This window comes from Ursus maritimus, unplaced genomic scaffold (genome assembly GCF_017311325.1).
Source record: "Ursus maritimus isolate PB19 unplaced genomic scaffold, ASM1731132v1 scaffold_3, whole genome shotgun sequence".
NCBI classification, from domain to species: domain Eukaryota; kingdom Metazoa; phylum Chordata; class Mammalia; order Carnivora; family Ursidae; genus Ursus; species Ursus maritimus.
In genome coordinates this window covers 74,235,482-74,254,689 of record NW_024425563.1, presented here as the reverse complement: position 1 = coordinate 74,254,689, position 19,208 = coordinate 74,235,482, and the positions used below count along the sequence as shown (strand labels likewise).

Here is a 19,208-nt window from a genome sequence, read left to right as displayed (position 1 = left end):
AAAAAAACTTGTATAAATTATTTTATTTATTATTGTAATTAGATCTTCACAATCAAAGTTGTCTTTTCACCGTCTGTGTTTTGTTAATGTGAAATTGTAGTTATAAGCAAAAGTTGGTTGCCTAGGGAACAATTGTATATTCAGTTTAACAGAAATAAAAGAATATTTGTCTTAAAATGCAAGATCGTTACATAGCCTTTCGCCATGCACTTACATTATAAAAAAGTTTAATTTCAAAAGTGAAAATTGCTTGTGCCATTTAAGCTTTAAGGGTTGGAATGTTTAAGTGCAATACCACCTTCTTAAAGAAAAAGCAAAGCCATCTAGGATATGTCTCCCCTGCAAGAGGGAATTTTAGATTTACAATTAACATGAAAATCATGTATCAGACTTGTGCGGGAGATTCTTCAGCACAGCTTACCCAGCTCTGACTCAGTCCTAATGTACAGCTTGGAAGAGACCTGGTAAGTGTTTCTCCTTGGCAGCCTCACCTCCCCACATCATGGAAGTACAGGTTCGCACATATACATAACATGATGATAGAAAATAAGATATAGTAAATTAGATTTCTAAATTTCGGTTCTAAGTCTCCTTGTCGATACCAGTAGATCTAAAAGAAGAAGAATTAAATAAGAGTTTAAGTAATAGCCACTGGGCCTGGTATGAAAATTTTTAAATACAACTAATTCTTTTTCACCTGTGATGAATTTCATCCATATATACTTTCCCCCTAAGTGAGACAGTCTTTACATTAGTCTGCATTTCTGAAACTAACGTGGCCAGAATATAATTTTTCTCTTTACAATTCCAGTAGTACCAAATTTCCACATTCAAAATCATACTTATTCCTGCTTTCTCAGCTACCTTTGTTCTGTCCAAACCATTAGTCATCCAATCACTGACAAGCCATCCAAGAATGTATACCTTGTAGGCCTATTTTAAATGTATTTGAGTAAAAGGTACAGCTCCCTTAGGTACTGAAAAGGATGACAACTTTTAAATTCTTAATTACAGAGTCAGTAATTGCCAATACATTTTAAATTTTCATACAAAACTAGCCAGTAGTCACTCCTGGCTTTGGGCTGGGAGTGAGAAGCCATCTCTGGTAGCTTTGTTCCAAAGGCTCCAGAAGTAAGTAGATGGGCCAACTCTTCCTCAGATCAAAGGAGTAGCGCAGAATAAATTAATCAGATAAGCGCATTACAATGGCGATTGAGCCCTATGTCAGTCAGAACTATTGCTTTTAAGGGTTTATAGTTTTGGTTCTAACTCTCCTAAAGGGAAATAAAAACAGCCAACTAATGAATGACTAAATCACTGGCAAATATCTAGGTGAGGATCTGTCACCATCTTTGTTTCTTTACATAAAGGAAAAGCATCTTTATGGTAAAACTGTACATTCTTGTGACAAGGATACAGCTGTAGCTTAAGATTTCCCAGGAGGTTCTTGGTGTTAATTACTTTCATTTGGGGAGATAAGCACAGAGATGAAAATAGACTAATTCTGTAATTAGAAATAAATCCAGAAGGCTGTATCTCTTCCCTTTAGAGCAGTAACGGTATTTGCCAGGTCCTGCTGGGCCTGTACGTAGTCCTTGAAGGAAGACGTAGTAGGTAAATTAAACCAAAGCTTTGGCCACCCAAGTCTTAACTCTTCTTCCCCTCCCCACCCCCCCCCCTTTGTTTTAAGCTTTCAAAGGAACAGTTTCCCTTTAGAATTAACAACTCCTGATTCCAACATCAAAAAATCTGCCAATTTAATACTGAGACTTCTGACATCCTTCGCAAGCAAGGTGGGGATGACTTAACTAGATACACCCTTTCTTACAGACCCAAGGCTGGGAATCTGTCCTAGGCAGGCACTGCAACCTTCAGCCCTCAAGGATACTCAATTTAAATTCTAAATAGTACTCACAAGTATGCAGGCAGTAATACTACTCAAAGAGATGCAGACAGCAAAAAATATATTCAACGGTTTTGGAGGTAGTTGAGGGAAAACAAAAGCACTGATCAGCGTTACCTGTATGAAAAGAAATTGTGTCAGGCCTTGGGGTAATTCCAACACTCCGTTAGACTGGAGTTTTAAGTGTTGTCCTATTATAAAACACTCACATTACAATAGCATCTACCACCAGGTTTGCCTTCTGGAATGTTAATATTTAGTAAAGTATTTGTAATGTTACTTCTTTTAGTACTTCCTTTCTCTATCCTTTTCCTCTACGATCAAAGGAGACAAAACATCATGCTCATAAAACTAGCTAAGCTCAAAATAACCTCTTGACAAAAAGATTAGAAAGCATTTAAACCTCATTCCCAGGATAGGACTCCACCGGGAAAAGTTCTAACCTTTGTTACGTTATTTTGAATATGCCAACAAATTAAAACCAAAACGGTTTTTGCTGAACATTTTGGAAAATACTGAAAAAGGATTCTAATACACTGGAGTTCCGTTTCTACCACAGAGAAAGCATTATACTCATTCTTTTTATTAGGAAGTCAATGAAACGTCACTACAATTGTCTTAGATTTAATGAAAGTAGGATACAAAAACGCTATTTTCAGACTGCAGGAGCTGTAGCTTTATTTTACAACAGTAGCACCAAGCTACATTACACAGGATGAAAAATAATGACCAAATAATCTTTTTAAACCAAAGGATAATGAGTTTGCTTTAGGAACAAAATAAACTTGAAGGATTAGCGGAAATGGGGAGTTGTGGGTAGTATACAGGGGCATTGCTGTGCCCCTGACAAGTTACAAATTATTGAAGAAACATGGCAAACTCGGAAAAACTACTTACCTGATGTGTGCCATTTCATACACTCAACTGGGAGGTAAGGGTGGAAATTACGTATTCCTGTTGTCAACTGCAGTTTTGTTCAAGCAGTATTAAAACTGAAAACTAGATTATGACGAGAATACTTCACAGGTTCACGTACTGGCCTCTTTCAAGTATTTTTTCTGAGTGTTAAACTGAACCACAATACTGAGGCTTTCAAAAAACTCTGGCTAAGAGCCTGGGTGAGACACAAAGTAAACATACTTACTAGAATCAGTAAGGATGTTAAGCTGCCAACAACTAAATTGATGATTCGATCCTGAAAGAGAAAAGCGTTTTTGAGCTCTATGATGGACCCACGGCACTTTCAGAAAGGTACAGTTCTAGCCATTGGGGTGATTCAGAATTACGACACTACGGTCCTGCCCCTCTCCGAGCTTTACACATACACAGAACTGCCAGAAAGGCAAAGTGTACTGCGCCACCAGAGTGGAGAGGGGAAGACACGGACGACTAATTAGAGAAGGTTTTCTGAACGGACAGGATGCTTTTACACTATAGTCTTTTGAAGACTGGGAAGGACTTAAGGGGGAAAGGACACTTATAAATATTCCGTGTGCTGCTGGGAACAGTTTTAACAGAAGCAAAGGGACAAAGGCACTGGGATGGCCAGCCCAGGGCCTTGGTGACAAGTATCAGGAACCAGACTGCAGATAATACGCAGTGCCAGGAGTTTGGGCCTACTTGTGTTACAGCTCAGGTGTCCTTGTCTAATGTATTTAACAGAAGATGCTATGGCTGGATGGGATCACACAATGCCAGGGCTGGAGGCAATCTCAGACGGTCTAGGCCAGTGCTTTGCCAACTAAATTAATTAGCAAAAGCCTTTAATAACAAAATAATCCTTAGATTTAATGCAGAGCCTGGGGTCCTATCCACTGAGCCTTCTTGTCATTCCCATCCTTACTCCAACCAATTCCACAGAAAGATTTGGAAAACTTCTCATCTAATTCAATCCTTATTTTTTTTTATAGATGAAGATAAATTTAGGTCCAGTGAGTATGGTTAAATTATTTGCCTAAAGGCCTACAGCAAGTGAGAAGCAACAGGATTCCCAAATCAGGGTCACTGGTTAGATAAAGGTTCAGCTGTAGGGACTCAAGTATTTTATATATATAAAACTAACATACTATTAGTAATATGTAATACACGTGTAATACATAGATTTGATTGAGCTTAGAGAACAAGGTCAGGATTAAGAAACTCTAAAGGCCATTAAGAATACCAAGTAGTCCTATTACGGAGAAGTCACAGAAGTCAGTCGTCTTAAAGATTGTTTTGGTAGCATCTGAGCAAGGAACAGCAGGATATGGAACATGAGTAGCCAGTATTCAAAAGCTGACAGATAGAAGGGCACAGGAAGGAACAAGCACAGAGCAGCAACTCAACACCCATTTCCGAGCTGTCTACATTTAAAGCTGAGAATCCTAAGTTAAGAGGCAAGCGAAGCTGAGGAAAAGTGAAGGAAAGCCAAGTATTAAATTGGGTGTGTTTGATCTGACCAGGGACAAACCACTCTCTCCAGACCAAGGGCACTGCAATTCACCCTTTATACAGGACAAAGGTAAGGACTCCAGCTACACCCTTAACTAACCTAGAAGGACTCGGAACAGATCTTGTCGCCGCCTCAGCTAGAGAAGCCTGGCCAGCAATACCCAGAGTCTGAAATTACAACCATTTGTGGGGAAAGAGACCCAGGGGCAAAAATCACTGATCACTAGTCACTTATTTCCACACGCAAGACAAATGTGTTTCTCAACCTAAGTTGTACAGTCTATTAATGGGAGCCCCATTATTTTTACCTGGTGAAAAAGGTTTAACTGAACTCTCTGGTCTATTCTGAGAATATCTGCTCTCATCTCTTTAGGAGTTCCAGGGATTTGCTAAAGTTTACAAAGGTCTGCAGACCTCACAACAGCTCTCTTACCCATAGAAAGAAGACAGTGAAGAGGTTCAGGTGAGGTAGCCAAGAAGAATCACTTATCTCCAAACAGCACAGCAAGATGCCAACTAGGATCAGAGCAGGAGAAAAAGTAATCATAGTGAAGGGACAGTAACTATGCCAAGAGCTTTTGCATATCTTCTCAAAAAAAAAGTTCTGGGATGGAATGGTATCAGGACTATTTTACAGGTGGCAAAACAGGTTCTGGGAAACAGAATTTGCCCAAGGTCTCAATATCAGTTAGCGATGGAGACAGGATTCAATGCCGAGAGAGTAGATCCCGTTTACGCTTCTCATTGGAAGAGCAACTTAGAATGCTACTTCTGGTCTAGACAAAGAATCAAGTGGCAGGTGGCCCCTCAGTCCATTAGCAAACTACAGTGGAGTGTCAGGAATGAAGAGTTCCTCAATTGAGTTTTTCATGTTGTTAAACTTAGGTAAGCCTAACTGGTTTTAATCTTTCATGGTAAGATATCTAAACATGAATGAAGACTCCTTGATTGCCTTCTAGACAGTTCACTGAATAGAATCCCAAGTCATCTTCATGAATATCGGTCATTCTATCATGATGCAGCCCCTCTGGGACTCCCAAGATGGAATGAACCATTTAGCATATGGTCAAGTGTTTCTCACAGGGTTTTCCTTCTCCAAGCCAAGGACTTGGCTTCAGGCCTTCTGCTGTCCAAGTAACCATGAATCCAGGCCAGAGATACAGCAGAGTTGACTTAGTAAGACCTCCCACTTTCAGGCGCTTCTAAAAGCTTGCTATAGGGAAGTCTGGGGTGCAGCCCAGCGGCATCGCCCTCCCGTGAGAAATGCAGAATCCTGGGCCTTACCCAAGGACCTACTAAATCAATCTGCATTTTAACAAGATCTTCTGGCGATCTGCACTATTAAAATCTGAGAAGCACTGCTCTATCAAGTCCAAACTAAACCATTTTAAATATTGAGAAGTTATTTAATAGAGAAGAGACCCTTTCCTGGGCCCAGAGGTTACTTTGCTGGGCTCTAGCATCTCTCCCACAGCTCCCAGTCTCCAAAGATAGAGCAACTGAAGCAAATAATTAAACAGCATTTCAAAGGTCAGTTTTCAAACTAATATGCACCAAATCATAATAAAGTACATGAAGATAAGAATATTAATTTCTCATAGAAACAGTCTCCTCCTCAGTTTTACTCTTCCTGTTTCTGCTTACCAAAACTTCTCCCCTCCCAGACCTTTAGACCCTATACTGTGTTTTATTTTCACTCCCCAAGAAAGCTCGACAGGCTCAAAATCATCCTTGATCTTACTTGCAGAGGATAGGATAGGGAATTAGGACATCCTAGCACAGAAAATGTATAGTTCTGAGAGGCATTCTGCATATATTACCTTGTGAGTCATTTATTCATTTAAACATCGCCATTATATCTCAATAAAATGAAGAAAATTACTATATTCCAGATGCAAATACAACAATGAATAAACAGATTCTACCCTCCAGAAGTTGACACTGTCCAAAGCTCAAGAGAGCACTAAGGAGAAAGGAAGTAAGGTACCTTCGTCAGGTAGAGAATATAAGACAAAGACCTGAAAGAGGACTAGCAGATGAACAAAAAGGGAAGAAGGTGGTCAAGAGGGACCTTAACCAAGACCCCAGAGAAAACAAAAGCATGGCAAATGGAGAGAGCCCATAGTTGAGCCAGCTTCATTAGACCTGAGCAAAGGGGCTGGCATCAGCCTGAGCCCAAAGCAGTTAGGTCTCATTTTCCCGGGAAATGGGGAAGGAGAAAAATGATGGACGTATGTGCCAATGGCTTGTACCTGGGATGGCAGAAGGTAACCCTGTGACTCAAACAAGAAAACATGATCTCCATTTACCAATGGGTAACTAGCTTCAGTGAGACTTGTCTGTCAAGGTCATACGACCAGGTAATGGCCAAGTCCATCCAATGCTCTTTGCAAAATTCAAGCCAAAAGTCTAAGAATCCTTAGACTAATACTATATATGGATCCCGAAATGAGTTAAGAAACCAAGGTTCTCATCTCCCTTCTGCCACGGACTAATAACCATGTGACTTTAAAAAGATGCCTTAACCCATTTGGGTCTATCATACCAGAGGACTGGGCTACATGGTTTCTGGACCCTTCTTGCTTTAACTATGGTTCTACATTGTCAGCTTCAAATGGCACTTGGGCCAGAGTAGAAGGCCCACTCCCCAGCAGTCAAGAAGCAGAGAATCTTGGCAAATCTTGCCAATCTTGCCTTGTCAGTCATTAGCCAGCATCTTGATACAAGACAGAGACCCCCAAACACGTGTCAAATGCTCAGGTGTTTCATGATGGCTCTGGAAGGAAACTGGCAGTAACATCCCAAATAAATGAAAACTGGCCTTTGCCCTCAGCAGCCAGGAAACATCCTGGTTCTAGACTGTTTGGAATGCAAACAAGTATTCCATTTCCAGAGCAATTTATTTTTTGCCTACTTCCAAGATGGAGTTAAGGGCTTGTGCTACTATAGTAAAACCCCAGCTCATTTAAGGAACAACAGAGCAAGGGGCTTGGGGAGTGGAGTGAGAGGACAGACAAAAAAACTGGACTAAAGAAAACTTTTCTGATTTAAGCTCAAGTGTTAGTACTAAGACTGCTGGGTAAATGGGGAGTGCAGTAGGGTGTAAAACTGCTGGCTGATGAAGCACACTGGGTCAAGAGGAGAGGCAAAACTTCGGCTGCATGGGTCTTTGAAATACAGGGACACAGGAAACAGCTACTTCACACATAATCGTCTCTTATATTGACCCGTAAGTAAAGATAAAGGCACAGTGTTCTCAAAAGTGAACTGTGGGGTGGGAGGTGGGACGGCTAACATGCCAACACTCCCAATTTCAATGCTCACCCTTCAGAGCTCAACTCAGACATCAAGTCCGCTGTAAACCCTTTCTGGACACCATCCTCAGGCCCCTTCCCCTCAGGATGAGATGCTCTTATCTCAGGACTCCAAGATCACGCTGCCCAGACTTGACGCTTACTGCACTGAATTAGAACATACTGCCCGTCTCCTCCATTAGGACTGGCAGTCAGTTTACGGCAAGGTAGGCAGCCTTCTTGTCTCCCTTCCCTGCAGCCTGGCACACGGGTGACGCTCTATGAATGCTGGTTCAGTCAGAGAATCGTAAGAAGTGGCCAACAGCATTACTCTTAGAGGGCCTCTCACCAAGAGGCTCCTCTCATCACTGATCTGGGGCCTAGCTCCTGAGAAATCTCAGCTCCCAGGCAGAACAGCGCATGGCCTCACCGTTCCGGGACGGACACAGCACTGCCCAGCAGAAGCTATGGCCTGGTCCTGCAGCCTAGAAGGTCACGTTTCTGCCAGCCACGGAGGCCCAACACGCGACTGGTGCCTCCCAGGCTAGGTTCCATTAATTCCATGGAAATATCTAATCAACCTGGGTCCAGGTTTCCCTACCTGAGTACAAGCCCAGCAGGAGCAGGACCAAGCACTGGTTTCAGAGGCACGACAGCAACTCCTGCTGAGGAATTAATTCATCCTTCAGCAGTGCTGCTTGGCACTCCCAGGGAGACGGAAAGGAAAACAAAGAAAGCTCTGCGCAGGACAGAAAACCCCTCTGGGGTGGGCGCAAGGGTTGGGGTAAGACTGAGAATTCCACTTTAAGCGTTGCCTCTAATTTTGTGACTCCATAAAATCCTTCGCCTCCAACACCATCACAGGTAGCCTGGCAGACCCGCAGCCTCCCGCTAAATGTTCTCCAAGTCTGTCCTCACACCCACCCTCGCAAGTCCTGTGAGCCATCCCACCCCCTGAAACTTGTTCCATGGAAGCCAACAGCTTTGTGGGCTGCAGAGCTCTCCCACACCCTGGATTTCCCCTGCTTCCTCTGTCTGTGAACACTGTCCCCAAGAGAGCCGTGTCACCCATGTACTCACCCCAGGTTCACAGCCGAGGGGTGGGGTGCAGGGCATACCCTGCTCTGGGCCAGATGGAGTCAGCAGCCTCAGTCAAACCCTCTGCTATGGTCTGCTTGTGTCCCGCGTTCTCACCTTCATATCCTACTGCCCACTGTGACACTATTAAGAGGCGGGGTCTTTGGGACATAATTAGGCCACAAGGGTAGAGCCCCCAGGAATGGGACTGGTGTCCATATGAGAGACTCCTTGTGCCATGTGAGGGTACAAACACAAGCTACCACCTGGCAGAGGACCTTCCTCCAACTATGCTGGCAACCTGACCTCGGACTTCCAGCCTCCAGAATGGAGAGAAAAAAAGGTTTGTTGTTTATAAAATCACCTAGTCCTTGGTCTGTGGTATTTTGTTCTAGCAGCTCAAATGGACTAAAGCATCCTCTTTAAAACCTAGATCCCTGGCAACATCCAGTCAACTTCTTCCCCCTCTTCCAAGTTCCTCGATCATTTCTGCACCTGCTTTTGCCAAATCTGTATCCCTGCAACGTTCTGCTCTACTGCCCTTCAATCTGGTCTTCACCCACATCCACGGTCTAGATCATTCCCCATCTGTTACACCAAAGCTCTAACCTGAGGGCCTCCCTATCAATCTCAGACCATGGAGTCAGCGGTTTCAGCTGTGCACGGAAGATTCCCCAGTGGATCTGTTCATCTGCTGTTGATGCTTTGAAAACCCAGTCCTGAGTCACCCCTCCCCCAAACCCTCGACTACTTCTATGTTCCGGTGCTAAGCCTCGCCGTGAAACCTTCCCACTGTCCTAACCCCACCTGCCAGTTTATGCTTCCGTCTCCCCTTTCCCCCTGTAAGGTCTGGGAGCCTGAGGGCCACGTCTTTGTTGTTCACTGTCAGACTGCGGGCCACTCACTACACACGGCTGCATGCCCACAGTCCAGCCCCCCTGCTTCGCCCTCCCAGCTGAGCATCCTGGCACCAGCCCACAGCACCCCACTGGCAGGAGCACCTTGCTCTAATTCAGACAAAGCCAAGCCATGTGGCTGAGGAAGCTGCCACTGCCCAGAGCAGACAGAACCTTCTTGTTTGTACAAAGGTGCCACCAAATCGGGGGGTAGCACTAGTCATGCTGACCACAGTGCCCAGCATATATTAGATGTCCAAATATTAGCTCAAAGACAGACTAACTGAGCTGACTGCAAATTCCTGTTGTCAGCTGAGCCTTCACTGTCCTTCCATGGCCTTCGAGATGACAGTCCCTGCGTCTCTCTAGAACAGGGTGTGCAGGTCCATCTCAACTCAGCTTCCTCATCCCACTCTTGCAAACTGTTTATCAGCAGACATCCTTTAAAAAAAGATGCCAAGAGGAAAACTCTTCCTCTTCCTGTTTCCATTCTTTCCAACCTGAACAGAACCAGAAGGTGACCTGCTTCTCTGCCAATCCTGCACCCAGTCCCCGGCTCAATTAACTCTCTCCCGCATCATCTTTATGTTGAAGCTGTCCCTCGTGGAGTCCATCTCGAGCACACAAAGCTCAATTCCCTCCAGCATCAGAAGAAACTTCCATCCATACCGCCTCCCATTTTGACGTTAGGCATTCATTTTCCACTCATCTTACATGCCAAGTGTTAAGAAGTTTCGAAGAAAATAAAACTGGGTAAATGAAGAGTGGCCAGGGTGGAAATGGGGGCTATCTGTAAAAAGAGGCCCAGGAATCCTTCATGAGGATGTGACCTAAGGAATGAGACATTCAAGGATCTGGGAGAAGGGTACTACCAACAAGCCACTGCAGCAAGTGCAAAGGCCCTGAAGCAGGAGTAAGCTTAGGAAATGGATGGAGACAAAAGGGGGTGGGGGTGGGGACACCTGAGTAGCTCACTTGGTTAAGCATCTGCCTTCAGCTCAGGTCATGATCCCAGGATCCCACATCAGGCTCCCTGCTCAGTGGGAAGTCTGCTTCTCCCTCTGCCTCTGCCACTCCCCCTGCTTGTGCTCTCTGACAAATAAATAAAATCTTTAAAAAAATAAAATTAAAATAAATAAAAGGCCAGGATGGCTGAAGCTCAGTAAGAGAGAGGGAAGAAAAGGGATTGTTTAATGCCCTTCTATCTTCCCTGCAGTACATACATGCTCCATGAGAGATCGACAGCTCCGCACACAGCACACTTCCTCAGACACGGTTGGTAAGTGAATACAAGCATACAGGCACGCACAAGCAACAGCCTACAGCCTCCGCAAGAACTCACACTCCCCAGCACAGCATTCGAGGCTCTCTGCCCAGCCCATTCCCAGCAAGCTCTCAAGTCCAGTCACAGTGGCACCCAGAGTTCCTTCACCATTTCCGGTACTTTCCTGCTCCCACCCCTGTGACACAGGCAGGACCTCCGGCTGGGGATTCCCCATCACCTCCTCCTGTCAAAAATCTTACTCCTGCTTCAAGGTCCAAGACTCAAAAGCACTCTGATCTGGTGCCCGGAATAGAAGTTTCTTTCTTCAGGCTCCCAGAACTTTGCTCATCCCTTCATTAAAGGCCTCAATCGCGTTCTAAATCCAGAACTTATCCTCCATAACCCACAAGAGCTTCAGGTCACTGAAGACAGTGATTATCGTCTCTGGTGAGGCAGAGAGAAGACCGTCCATTCAGCACGTAGGAAATGTCCAAAGGGCACCACTTCCTACCATTGTTAACCCGACTGAGTGAGTCAGACCCTTGAGCCACATCTTACAATTTTGTGACGAAAGTTTTTGCATTCTCAAACTAAAACACTCCCATAAATAAATGGCCAATTCTCAGAAATGATTTTCCTTTTATTTCTTCCAAATCGCAGTGGAAATCTTCTTGTCAGGAAAGCTCTGGAAATAGCGCAGATGTCCCAAGAGACAGCCCTATAGGTATAAACCTACCGAGAGGGTGTAAAATGTGGGAGGTTGGGGCCCAGCTGAAACAAGAACTCTCACGCCTTGTCAGTGGGTTAACACGGCTCCCCCAGAGCTACACAGCTCTAAGTAGGAGCCTGCCCTCACACTGTCATCTGGGGCAAACCCAGGGACAGCTTTCAATAGTGACTTTGATCCTAGGTGCTGCTCTTCTGAGACATCCCAAAGGACTCGCAAAGAAGCACCAGACTGGGAATGGCGCCAGGAGCAGAGGCAGCGTGAGAAGGTAGTCACGAGGATGCAGGCGCATGCACACTTTACAACCCCCCCAGCCCCCTCTCAAATGCACCATGACCACCACTGCCACGTGTCCATCTGAACCCGACACCCCGTCTCGATCTGGAGAAAGTACATGCACAGGCATTTTGAAAGGGTTCCCTTATTTCACACACTCACATTTTGAAGCAGCTTTCATTTGTGAATAATTTTGTAATTCCATCCTATCTGATTCTCTTTCTCAGAGATACATGAACTTGAAATATGTTAATTTCATTAAAGCACAACTTATGCAAACCAGATCACAGTGAAAATAGAAAACAAATCTACCCCTCAAGTTTAAGGGGCAAAATAATCCCTAGAATCCCACAGGAAGGGGCTGTGACCTCCTGAGGGTCACAGAGACACAGTGGAAGATTACGAGAGTAGGAGCCTGACAGATGGGACGGATTTATTCTGCCATATGCCGGCCTGTGGCCTTGGAGGAATCATTCAACTTTTAAGCCTAAATTGCGTATTCACGCAATGGTCGAACATGTGGGGGTGCTGTAAGGACTTGGAGGTACTATCTGTAAAGCCTCTAGAACAGTGACATTTACCAGAGAGCCGGTAAACGGCTGCTAATATGGTATTACTATTATTCCTACATCTAATGGGGCATTTTACCAATGAGAGGCTGGGTCCTCAGAGATGAGAGGAGTGCAGACGGACCATACCCTGGCACCAGTTTCTAAGTCAGCCCCAATTTCAAACGCATTCCATCATTCCCACAGGGACACTCAAGTCTGTCAACCCACTCGATCCTCGAGCAGCTCAAAAAACGTACTTATACATCTACATGCACCATAAAAGAGGAAAAAAAAATGACCCTTTTCAGCAGACCTAGCCTACCACCCCAGACCTGCAAAAACTCCACGTGTGGAGAGGACCACGCAGCAGGCCGGAGAGCTTCTGAGAGGCCAACCTCAGTTTAAGTTTTCTGTACAATACGGTATCAGGTTTACTGCCTGGCCCTCTGCTGACACACAGGGACAGGGTCGCGGGAGGCCGTCAGCAGCAGGAGGGCCTCCTACCCTCAAGGAGCTGACACTCGGGGTCAGGAAGGCAAGATCTAGACAAATCCCTCACCTCACAAGGAGTAAGTGCCTGGGGGGCACCTCCGAGGGCCAGGCTCATTTAAGGGCAGCATGGTTGCAGCCTGGATTTTAAGGAATGTTCTAAGGCGGGGATTTAGACTGAACGGGATTCAGATTTTGGAGAAGAGACAGCACTGGATCCAGGGAATAGGATTCTTTATTCACTTAAACCTTTACAAGGTTCTTCCTCTATAAAACCTTCAGGGGCTGCACACAGACACATTCCTTCACCACCGTGCAAAAATTATTAACCCTGTCCTTTTATTCTTTTTCCTGAAGTTAATTACAGAGACCAGGGGTGGCATGCCTGTTGAAATGTCTGTCTTGCAGAACCGGTTAACATGTAATGAACCAGGACCCCCTGGCTAGCCAGGGTAGGGAAGACAGCACATAATAACCTCAAGAAGTTTCAAGACCCCCTGGAGAAGTTTCAAGTTCACCCAGGTCCTGCTCTAACTGCCACGTACTTTGCTAATCATAGATCAGCCATTCCTAGGTTCCACAGGGCAACTCAGATAGGGCAATGCTCTCCCCTGCCTTCTTGTGGGGTGCCCTTCTGATAGCACAGCCTTCTCTGCTTCAAACCCGGTGACTCGGAGACTGGCTTACTGCGCATCACGAGTCTGATGTCAGGGTTCGGCAAGAACGCTATGGAAAGGTAAACAGCATTTGCCAAGAGCAGGAGGCAGCTAAAGGAAAGAGGTTGGTGGAGAGTGCCAGCCTGCCCTGGGCTTCCACAAAGCATGGGTAAGACCAAGGGAATCGGCCCTCTCGATGCAGAGCACCCTCTGAGGGGCTTCCTAAAATTACAAATGCCTGAGCCCAACTTGCAGAGATCCCCAGTCCTTTGGTTTGGGGATGGGAGAGAGCAAACTTATTATAGTAAGAAAGCAAAAAGGCGTGGCAGGGATCCTCCTCGGATATCTCCAGCACAAGAAATCCCAACTCAAAGTGGTGTGTTGGTGGACGAGAGGCAAGGGGACAGCTGATCTGGTACCCTGGGCTACCAGCTCCCCTTGGAGGGAGACAGGAGTTGGACTCAGAGGCTCACCCAGAAGCTGTAGCATGAGGAAAGAAGCCAGAAGCCTGCACCCCTCAGAATAAAGACTGGCCTTCTAGGCAGAGGGAGGGCAGCAGGCAGACAAAATAATCTTAATCACAGTTTTGTTATTAATTAAGCGGCAACCCTTAAACCGCCACCCCCCACAAAAAGCACAAAGTGGCACTCTCATTTTACACTATCATCTGCGGAAGCTAAATGCCCCAAGCTGGAATGGCTTTCATTGGAGTACAGGCCATAAAAGACCTTTGTTCCCCCCACCAATCTTGTTTGTCTTGTTTACGGGAAGAAGGGGGAAGGATGCAGGAAGAATACTTTCCTACATGGACCTTTTGCCTTTGGAACCAAAGATCTGAGCCTCGGGGCCAGTAACGTATGCCCTATACAGACCCCACCCCCTCACCCCCATATTAGTTGAGTTCAGTGTATGTACCGTCACCAAAGTCACTCACTTCCTTAGATCATATGCAGGTATGAATGGAGGGGCAACCATGGTCACCGCCCACCTTAAAAGATGCATCACTCATTTTTGGAACCAGTGACAAATCAACAGAGCAGGCTGGTCCAGAAAGCAGTTTATATTACCTTCCACCAGGGGTAGCATTCCTGCTTTCCCACTTGTGCTAGCTATGGGGTGTAGGTTTGCCTTCTTCCTGGAGAGAACCATCTTCTCCCTCCCATCTTAGGTTCATCCATCTGGACTGGATCAAACTGATCTCAGATGACTGGGCAGGCAGCCAGCAAACCAGAAGAACATGGACTCCAGGCCCTGAGGTTAACTTAGGGTGCCTCCATTACTTAGAAAGATGGCCCCAACTATGTGCGGTCCTAAAGCAAACTTTTAAAGGCAGCCACGGACAAGAGAGGGGGATTTTCTCCAGTTTTAGTTCACAGTAGGGTAGGGAAGAGAGGAGCAAAGGAAGAGGGTTCCTACAGTAACAGTTTCCAAAGGATGTCCTGTAGAAATCAGTCTCACGAATGCTCCGTAACTAATGCTCCGAAACACCGTAACTAAGAACTCACCTGCTTCAGTGCTGTCCAGTAAGTAAGGCGGTACCAGCTGTTTGTGGTTATTGAGCACTGGGAATGTGCTCATCCAAATGGACATGGGCTCCAAGTGAAAAATACACGCGGGATGTCCAAGGCTTAGTCCAGAAATGTAAAAATATCTCTGCTTTTTATATGGATTATACATGCAAATGTATTTTTGGTAGGAAATTAAACAAAATTTATTGAAATTAATTTCACCTGCTTATATTTTCGTATGGTTACCAGAACATTTAAAATCACGTATGTGGCTCACATTGTGTTTCTACTGGCTCGTGCCCCTTTAGAAACGCGAAGCTAGAGCACGGGCTTGGCAACCACAGACACATCCATCTTGGCAACTGCACCACATTTGTTTTTTTCCCTTCAACCAATGTACGTAAGTCCATCCCAGACTTTGGGAATGGATCAAAACAGCTGAAAACAACATTCTGACCAGGATGCGTAAGCTAGCCCACCTAGCAATACGTAGTTCCAAAGGAATGATGGATGGGTTTCCTTTTTTGCCTATTATCCCTGAGATATTTATGTAAGGACAGCATGGTTTCACTTTGCCTTTCCCTCCAAGGCTCTATCTGAGAAGGTATTCGTAAGTATCATGCTGAAGTCTGAATATGTTTAGAGTTCCATAAATGAAGAAAATATGTGCATCCCATACAGGTGAAGACAAAAGTTACTACAGGGGCACCTGGGTGGCTCAGTCGTTAAGCGTCTGCCTTCAGCTCAGGGTGTGATCCCGGGGTCCTGGGATCGAGCCCCACATCAGGCTCCTCTGCTGGGAGCCTGCTTCTTCCTCTCCCACTCCCCCTGCTTGTGTTCCCTCTCTCACTGGCTCTCTCTCTGTCAAATAAATAAATAAAATCTTTAAAAAAAAAAAAAAAGTTACTACAGAGACTCTCCCACGAGGAAGCAGCTGCAGGCCCACTGGGTTACGTATCTTCTGTCCTATAGTAGACTCTGGTACCTTTCACCCACTCCAAGACTTTGGATGAACCCCTTTCACCCATTTCCTGGGATTGGGTAACTGGTATGTGAATGTCTACACTGCTTTTCAAAGTATGCACTCAGACTGCGTCATTTACTGTCTACTATCCTCGTCAACTCCTGAAAGGGGGTTGTTAAAACATTACCAGGGAAGAACTAGTAGTGTGACCCAACAAGGAGTCTGCTTTGTGGATGAGCTTTCTTAGTTATAAAATCAAAGTCACAATGCCCACCTTACAAAGGAGCTGGATGAGCAAACGGGGGAAAGCCTGAATGCCTAGCATGCTGCCTGGCACTGAGGAAAAGCAGCCCCCCTGGAGATTCTGCTCTGTTCTGTGGGCTTTCAGTCATCTTTTTGCCCTAGAGGTAGACACTAGATCTAAAGCTCTCGATTAAAAATTGAGAGGCTAAAAAAAAAATTAATAAAGATAAAAATAAAATAAAACTGAGGGGCTATATATGGTCAGTTGTTGTATGACAAACAAGATTACTGAAAGTTCAGAGCATCTAACAGACTATGACAGGAAGTGGGCTTTCCCCTTTCTGGATTTTTCTCCTCAGAAATGGTAGCTCATTAATAGTAAGTCTCATGGCCAAGTGGCTTTTGTGTCCAATTTCCTGGCATCTGAAGGAGAGCAGGCTAGGAATACCTGCACAGAGGGGCCAGTGAAGGGTTTCTCTGGGTCCCCAGGGATCCACCCCGCTCTGGCAATGACTGCTCTCCACACGAATTGCTCCCCTGCAACTTGTCCTCCCAGTTCCTGTGCCTGGCCCGCTTCGGATCCTCCTATAGAATCATCTGCTGTCATTAAAGACCTAGGTCTCTCCTTCAGACCTGACACCTCAATCTATAAGACACAGGATGTTTTCTCCCATTCTCAAACCAATGGTCTCTTTCCTTTTTCGGTTCTGGATAATTTCTCTATGTCCAATCATTCTGTCAACCTCACGGAGGGAACTAAATTTTGATATGTGGAGTTGTACCTTATTCTTAGTCTCTGAGTAGCTCAATCTACTGTTACAATGCCCTAAATTGCCTAAGTAATGCCAGGCCGATATACTCTTGGACTAAATAAGTATGCAACAAAGAGAGAAACATTTCAAACTGTCAAGTTCTTGGATGGGTTTCAAACTGATCATAGGCAATAGAAAACTTACAGTGATTGACTGTTTAGGCCCAAGCAAGTCAGAAAACATCAGTATTTCTCAGTGTCTCTGTAAATCAAGTCCATCTTAAACTCATCTACCTCAGTATTAAGGGGCTGTGGGGCTTAAAGGAGGTCACAAGTCTACATCACCCAGAACCCCAATCTGTGCACCAAGGCCTGTGAGGGAGACACTGAACCTCTTAGCTCTTGGGACAACTGGACAGTCAGGTGCCCTTGGTCCAACACCTTCACGCAGCAAGTTGCCTCTGCTCTCCAAGCCCCAAATCCTCTTCTTGTTAAACCCTAATTTAGGGGCATTCATATGTGCAAGCCCAAGGCTACCAGAAACTCTGAATGGAAAAGCCGTCTAAGATCTTCCCCAAGCTTCCCAAACAAAGGTGACCAGTTTCTCCTCTGTCCCCCAACACACCCCCTCTATGCCCCGTCATAACACAAATCCAATGCATCACATCTGTTTCCCTATTTCGCCCACCAAACTGTGCTCCTTGGACCCCGAGGGCCTATCACATAATATTTAATAATAGTAGAAATAGGAACGTCTAATCAACTAGAATCATGCTTCTCAAACTATGTGCAATATGAACCTGGATTATGCAAAGTCACAAAATAAATAAATAAATGCATCTTCCTAGAGACCAAGCTTAAAACATTTTCTTACGATACTCTAAGAAAGAAGAATACCCACAGAGTTTAAAAAATCCAGTACTAGTTCTGTAGAAGACTGGCAGCTTCCAAACCCACCCTGCCAGGTGTACAATTTCCCATCCTTTCTGTCAGAGATCCCCACCCCCACCAAAGCTGAAAAACCCAAGAAGTTCTAGATTCCACATGAGCCCTACTTTTAGAGAGGCTTGAAAGGGCTTTGTCACCTCTCTCCCCGTCCCTCTGCCCTCCGGCTTGTGCACTCCTGCACTATCTCTAAAATAAATAAATCAATCTTAGGGGAAGAAAAAAAAAAAGGACTTTGTCAGGGATCAAAGGTCACCAATACCACTTTCTAGGTGGAAAAAAAAAAAAAACATAGGCTCATCTTGCCAAAATGACTCAAAATTAAAGTGGAAGACAGGAAAAGAGCTCTCCTCAATTACTGGCCCAGAACATCACATGATAAAGCCTGTAAGAAGGCATTACACTTTTTAAAAGCCTAAAATAAGGTACTACAGCTTGTTTAGGTCTGGAGACCCTTTGAGCGCTTCCCGGAACGGAGCGCTGTCAAAGAAAGCCTCCTATCAAGCCTCTTTGCTTGGCTGCCTCAGCCGTAAACCCTTAATGGTTCCAGATAAATACTCATGAGAAGCACCTCTCTGGGGTTCTTTCTTGCGGAAGGTTTAGGTGCACACCTGAAGCCTCTTGAAGGTTGGCACTCCAGCTCCACCTCCCCTCCCGAGAGGGGCTTCCGTACTCCCCTGAAGGGCCCCCAACAGAACTTTCTAAACTCTTCTCCACCCCCGCCTTCAGGGCTCCGGGGCCAACCCTGTCCCAAAGAAAGAGCCGAGTGGCAGGACAAACATCTTAAGAGGCAAGCAGGATTGAAGAACCAGCTCTTTCCTACAAGTACCTTCAGGGCCGCAGGCCAGGGCTCCGGGCGGGAGGGCAGACACACACAGACACACACACATCCCCAACCCCGAATCCAGGTCCGCGCTCACCTTGGCCGACGTCTCTCCGAACAGAGGTCTGTTGTCCAGGCCACTGGTGCCATAGGTCCTAGTAGAAAAGTCCTCCATTTTAGGGTTTCTTCACTCTCCCACGCCACTCAAACCTGAGCCAGCATTACCTCCCGAAGTGTCAGGTCCACGAATGCCCAAGCCGCGTATTCACCGAGAGCTCATGGCCGAAAGCCGAGGTGGGTCGGGACGTCCCCGCGGCGGCGGCGGGTGGGCGCTCAGGCCCGGGGGACGCGGCCGCTCCGCCCAAGGCCCGCTGCCCTCCTCATAGCGAGCAACTGCTGCAGGAAGTGAAAG

At 45.6% G+C, this 19,208-nt stretch overlaps 1 protein-coding gene across 3 annotated transcripts in view; it reads right to left on the bottom strand.

Moving 5' to 3' along the window:
- Positions 1-6: 6 nt before the first annotated feature.
- Positions 7-19,208, bottom strand: part of TMEM243 (transmembrane protein 243) — a 19,956-nt gene continuing 754 nt past the window's right edge. For 2 of the 3 annotated variants that reach the window (XM_008686190.2, XM_040644311.1), the window contains exons 2-5: positions 18,894-19,192; positions 3,048-3,098; positions 1,916-2,020; positions 7-610 (exon numbers count right to left, since the gene is read on the bottom strand). In XM_008686190.2, coding sequence (XP_008684412.1) covers positions 488-610; positions 1,916-2,020; positions 3,048-3,098; positions 18,894-18,971 — 357 coding nt within the window. In that variant the 5' untranslated portion in view covers positions 18,972-19,192 and the 3' untranslated portion in view covers positions 7-487. Of the gene's footprint in view, positions 611-1,915; positions 2,021-3,047; positions 3,099-10,822; positions 11,015-18,893; positions 19,193-19,208 lie in introns of those variants that run through there. The other variant, XM_008686191.2, reaches the window with a different exon arrangement.